Source organism: Tupaia chinensis, unplaced genomic scaffold (assembly GCF_000334495.1).
Source record: "Tupaia chinensis unplaced genomic scaffold, TupChi_1.0 Scaffold144168_1, whole genome shotgun sequence".
Lineage (NCBI taxonomy): Eukaryota > Metazoa > Chordata > Mammalia > Scandentia > Tupaiidae > Tupaia > Tupaia belangeri.
Window position 1 is genome coordinate 307,545 of NW_006204024.1, and position 6,361 is coordinate 313,905.

The 6,361-nt window shown below is 63.1% G+C and overlaps 1 protein-coding gene across 1 annotated transcript in view; it reads right to left on the minus strand.

The window, feature by feature from the left end:
• Positions 1 to 6,361, minus strand: part of HMCN2 (hemicentin 2) — a 170,726-nt gene that overhangs the window by 92,669 nt on the left and 71,696 nt on the right. Inside the window, 3 exon segments of the mRNA XM_014583202.2 lie at positions 2,353 to 2,439; positions 2,711 to 2,965; positions 4,666 to 4,793. Coding sequence (XP_014438688.1) covers positions 2,353 to 2,439; positions 2,711 to 2,965; positions 4,666 to 4,793 — 470 coding nt within the window.

Genomic DNA, 6,361 nt, shown 5'->3' on the forward strand with positions numbered 1-6,361 from the left:
ACCATATACACACACTGTATACTCCATGCACACCCACACCCCATACACCATATACACACTCTGTATACACACACACCATATACACACACTGTATACTCCATGCACACCCACACCCCATACACCATATACACACTCTGTATACTCCATGCACACCCACATCCCACACACCATATACACACACTGTATACTCCATGCACACCCACACCCCACACACCATATACACACACTGTATACACACACACCCCACACACCATATACACACTCTGTATACTCCATGCACACCCACACCCATCCCACACACCATATACACACACTGTATACTCCATGCACACCCACACACACCCCACACACCATATACACACTCTGTATACTTAATGCACACCACACCCCACACACACCCCACACACCATATAGACACACTATATACATGCACACCCACACCCCATACACCATATAGACACACTGTATACATGCACACCCACACCCCACGCACACACACCGTATATACCATGCACACACACCCCACACACTGCACACACATGTCACGTGGTGCACACACACTCACAACAGCCCCCCAGCTCTTTCAGTTTCTCGAGAGCCCCCACCCACGGGATGAAGCCTTCAGAGCTGCTGGCCCAAGGGGGCACCAAATTTCAACTCAGGAGACGATTTTTAGAGATACTTTTGCTATAGGGCATGTGTGCCTGCTGGAGGGAGAGAGAGACAGAAATCAAGAAAGCACCCCACTTGACGGGATGGCCACGCCCCAATCCCTTCTTCACCCCCTCTAGAGATTTGGGCACACACATGTGCCTGGTTGAGTTTCAAGCTGCCAGGTGGGCCACGTGGGAGCCCAGCACCTGAGCCACCATGCCACCTGCCAGCCCTAGAGACCCTTTCTGAGTGCCCAAACCCTGCCCTGAAAGAGCTCTGAGTGCCAGAAGCCTGGAGCTCGGGAACCTCTCATTCCACCTTGCTGTCCCCACCGTGCGGAGGTGGACCAGGAGCTCAAAGTCACCAGCGTGTGGGTGCCAGTTCTTGGCCTTCCCATTCCATCTCATGAGGAAATGGGGAGCGTCACCTGTCAGGGCTCCCCATGGGCTAGGTGCTGGACTGGGCAGTCCCCTAGGCCCCCAGAGCCCTCCTGGCCCAGCATTGGGGGCCCAGGAGACGGCGCCTGGCTCTGCCCACCAGGTGGTGCCAGCTCAAAAAGGAGGCCGGGCAGCCTGGGAGGCAGTGTTACTGGAGAGGCTGAAGTCTAGTCCAGAGGACAGGCTCCTGCCTGACCAGGTCCAAAGGAGGATGCTGTGGGGCTCACCACCCCCCCAACCTCCCACCTCCCCATCCTGCCTCCCTAGGACACAGAACAGCTGCTTGCTGTTACCCGAAGCTGGCACCAGGTGGCGCCATGATGGAGCTGGGACCTTGGAGCCCCCCCAGAGGGCAGCTCTGAGGACCGGGGCTGGAGGGGCCCCAGAGCTCCCACACAGTGCCTGCCTCCAGCACTGTAGATGCCAGCCCTGCTCCTCCTGTCCCTCCCTTGGTCCCGGCCAGGGACTTCCCTGGCACCTTGGGCTTGAGGGAACAGCTGAGCCTAGAGGCAGCTGGGGGGCGGGGCGGCTTGGGGGAGCTCCAGCCATTGCAGCCCTGGGAACCCCAACCACACAGGGGGACCGCTTGTCCTCAGGGAGCGGGACACTCTCTAGGTGAAGCCCCGAGGCCGAAAGAAACTGCGGCAGACAGAGGCAGGTGGGGCGTGTGCCTGTGGGGCCTCCCCGAGTGCAGGCCTGGAGCCCCCCTGAGTGCACACAGCAGCCTCCCACTGGCCGGCTGGCCTGCCCCCTGAGGATGAGGAAATAGCCTCAGGAAGGAAGTGTGGGCTGCCCAAGGGCACAGCCAGGCAGGGCCAGGCACTGGCAGAGGTGGCTGTCTGGGCCCCAGACACTGGCTTGCCCGGGACCATGTGAACTCATCCTTTGAGAGAGTCTGAGGCTTGGGGGTGACAGGGACCACATATCCTCAACAGGCAAGGGCCCCCCCAGCTGCCACCCCCCAGGTGCTGAGGGGTGCAGGGCATAAAAGGCAGGCAGGGCTAGGGTCAATCCAAACCATACTATAAGTCGCTTCCTGGCTGCGTGACCTTAGGCAAATTGCGTGCCCGCTCTGGGCCTGGGCTGTCCTAATGAACGGGAGCAAATGTTGATACCCATCCTGTAGGGTTGTGCATAGGCTGAAATGCCTGGTGAGGGGTGAGGACCCACACCCTCCATAGCTGGAGGGCACTGCCCAGTGTGAGACCCAGGGTGCCAGAGGGCAGGCACGGGCTTCTCTCTGCTCTGGGCTTAGCCTTACCTCTGGCAGGGCACGGCAGGCTGGCATCCTCTCCAGCCACACGCTCCAGCAGGCCACTGGTCTCGTTGGCGCCCCAGTGTGGTGGCTCTGGGGACAAATGACAGCCCATACTCACATCCCTAGCCCAATGCCTGCAGCTCCCAGCAGGGTCCAGGGTTAGTGGGCTGGGTGCAGCGAGGGGAGCATGTCCTTCCAGAACCCCTCAGTCTCCTGGGGGGTGTGTGATCAGGGCTAGCAGGGCTGTCACATGATTGGCCCCCACAGAGCAGCGCAGGCCCCCCCTGAGCTCTCCGGCACAAGGGTCCACCCTCAACAGAGCCCAGCGCCCCAGCGGCTGGGGAGGGGCCCGGGGGCTCACCCAACACCCTGAGCTCCAGCTCCCAGGCGTCTACCCCGGCGCTGCTGGAGGCCTCGCAGCGGTACGTCCCGGCATCGGAGGTCTCGATGGCTGCGAAGTGGACGGAGCCCTCGGGCCCCCCACCCCACAGGGAGACCCCGTCCTTGGACCAGCTGAGCTGGGGCTCCGGGTTGCCCTCAGCCACGCAGTTCAGATCCAGGGCTTCTCCTGCCAGCACCCTTAGGACCCGAGGGCCCGGCTGCACCTGAGGGGGCACTGACAGGCCGTGGGGAGGGGGTCAAGGGAGGAAGCCAAGCCGAGACCCAAGCACAGCTCTGCCATCAACAGCTGGCACTGGCCAGTATTACGGGGACAGTATGCGGGTCGGGGAAAGACACAACACCCCACACGGACCCTGAGATCGGGCATTGACCTGACACTCTGAGCTCCGTCACCCCCTCACTCGCCCAGGGCAGCTGGCACCCATGACGCTCATTAAAGTCATGACACACGGCCAGGGGCCCTCGAGGCCAGGGACCTGCACAGCTGGGAACCCGCATGGCCGAGCCTCAGCTTCCCTTTGTCCCAGAGCCACCAGGAGGGTGGCGGTGACAGGCGGCACCAAGGCTGTCAGCCAATGAGACATGGCTCCTGTCTCCTGCCCAGCCATGGAGGGTGGCGGTTTCATCTCTTTCCTATCGTGTTTTCACGTCACTTCCTCGTCCTCCACGTCCTCCCACCCTTCCTGTGGGGCAGTGATGGCACGCCCATTTTGCAGATGAGGAAACTGAGGCTTGGAAAGACCGTAGGGCCTGGCCGGGGCCTCCCCTCCCTCTGCTGGTGTGAGCCGAAGGCAGTGCCGGCAGAGCGCCCAGGCCGGGCGGGCCAGGAGCAGCCAGTGCAGGGGCCTCCCTGCTCAGGTGCTGCGTGGGAGACCGTGACAGGGTCCTGGGTCTTCGAGGGAAGCTGAGGGACAGCCACACAGCCTAGATAAGACCGCCCAGGGGGACCCGGCCTCTCCCTCAGCCCAGGTCTTTGCTGCCCAGGACCACCCAGGGGCATGTCCCTGCCACCGCCCACGGCTCGCACTGGCTGGAAACAGGAACTGCACCAGTGTTCTGAGAACTGGATGTCATCAAACCTTCTGACAACCATGACACTGGCTCGTTCTAACCCCCCACGCACACTTGTGGACACTGACGTTGGAATTTTACATCATCTCCAAATGTCGCCAAACACTGTCCCTTTACTGGTTTTGACATTTTTCTTCAGTCATCTAACAACGTAGAAACCGCCCAGGGCCCCCAGTACAGGACTCGGCCAGCTGCTCCAGATGGCGCCTGGCCCCCCGGGCGGACGTCTGCCGTGAGACCCCACAGCTCCCTGTCAGGGAGCCAGGACCCCGCGGGATGCTCGGGAGCCCTGTGGAGAGGGGGGCGCATGCATGGAGGGCCCTCGCAGCGCCTGGCACGGAGGCGTGCACCAGGCAGCAAGGATCCCGTCAGGGGTATCGAGAGCCGCGTGACCCGGCGGGGGTTGCAGCGGGAGTCGGAAAGGGGCTCCCTGGGGGCTCTGGGTTTCCAGGCAGGAAGGGGGCTCCGAGTGGCACCCCGCAGCCTCTTAAGGCTGCTGCTCTCTGGTTCCTGGGACTCAGATGTGCTCTTGGACCCACCCTCAGGGTCTCTGATCCCCAACTGCCTCCCCACCTAGGTCCACCCCGGACTCTGCCCTCTACTCCGGGGACAGGGTGGCTATGAACTGCCTCTCCAGGCTCCAGCTGAGGGGCACAGGGGGGTACAGGGAGAGGTGGAGAAGGGCGTGAGGAAGGGGGGCTGGGCCTTGGGAAGTCAGGAGGTGGAGGTGACCATGGAGAGGTGACAGGGCCTGACAGGTGGGGGGCAGTGCCCTGAGAGGCAGGGAGGGCAGGGCGATGGGAGGCAGGGCCGGGGAACCCAGGCCATCATGCTGGGACCTACCTTGCACCCGGAGGACGTAGTGGCGGGAGGCAGAGCCTGCGGGGTTGCTGGCCATGCACTCATAGCTGCCGCTGTCACCCACCTGGACCTGGGCCAGACGCAGGGAGCCCGTCGGGAGGAGGCCATGCCTGCAGAGGTGAGGGGTACTGGTGAGGCCCCAACTGACCCCGCCCCGTGGGAGGCCTCAGGACCCAACATGAACCAGCCCCCTCCTCCATGAAGCCTTCTAGGACTGAGGCAGCACCCCCCCCTTCAGTCCATCTTCCCTCCCTGTCTCCACCCTCCCACCCTGACAGGTGTAAGAGACGGCGCTGGGCCGCGAGTCCATCGGCTCTGGTCCAAGTCTGAACTCTGAACGCCTCCTCACTTGTGACCTCCACAAGTGTCGCCTTCGGAGACACCTCTCCTCATCTGTGAAATGGGGATGTGAAGAGGACCTGGGACTGCTGAGCGGATTCCAGCTGGCCCCTGGTTGCCGCTCATACCTGCTGACCACTGGAGGCCACTCCCTTCTCCCTCACACACCCTGCCTTGCCTCGGCTTCCAGAGAGAAGCCCCGGCCCTGGGGCCTCGCTCTGACCCAGGGCTCTGATGTCTGGCGTCCAGAGCTGTGTGGAGGGTGTGCAGGAGGAGGCTGTGGAGACCCCCATCACCGCCCTCCCGATCTGGCCCACCTGGCCCCATCACCTGCCCCCTCCCAGAGGCTCCAGCCGGGTGCCTGCAGCTGGGCTGCACCCCAAGGGGCCCCTGCAGACATGATGTCATCGGCTCACATGTGCTGCTCTGTACAGCTCCTGCCCCATAAGACCCTGGCCCCAGCTGGCCTCATGAGCGAAACCAACACAGGGGTGGGGGGCCCACGGGCCAGTCCCCAGCCTTGCGCTCACCAGAGCTCACTGGCTGGGCTCGAGGGCCCAGTGTCCTGGCCCCACACCCTTTCTGCAGAGCCTGTCCTCTCCTTTGCAAAATGGGGGTTCCCTTGAGGTCCCTTGTGAGGGGCCCTTTGTAGCCCCCACCTCCCAGGCAGCTGCGAGAGTCACGTGAGAGGCTGTGAACAAAGTGCCGGGGACACAGTTACCGGACGGGCCACTCTCACAGCAAGTCAGCCTGCCCCCCCGCTGGCGGCTCTGCACTGGGCCTCCGTCTCTCCATCGTCACGGGGGTAGTGGGCCCCCGATGTGGCAACCGCGCCACCAGATGGTCCGGCATCCAGCAGACACTTGGGACGAGTTCCCCGGGGATGGAGGTGCGCGGATCCCCCCGTCTGGGTCGTCTGCTCTGCCACGGGCTTGCCGTGTGAGGCTGGACGGCCACCACCCCCCTGGGCCTCAGCTGCCCCGTTTCAGAAACTAGAGCCGCCGGCAGTGCCGACTCCTCACAGGGCTGTCGCAGGAACCGACTGCCCTAACCCGGCAGAGCCACCAGGAGCTCAGCTGTCTCCGTGCAATGGCGGCGTATCGGTCGGTAGACATGGTACACGCGTGTCTTGTAGGCTTTGAGAGTGCGAGAGGCCCCGCGCGTCCGTGTGGGTCGAACACGCCCCGCCTTCACGCTGGGCAGTGTTTCCGCACACGATCACGCCGCAGCCCTGAGTTTGCCCCTTTGGAGGTGACGTGGACACATGTAGATCTTTCTTCCTTGGCTTTCTCTCTCCCCGCCTGCTCTCCTCACCGCCCACCCCACCCCACCCCCGCCG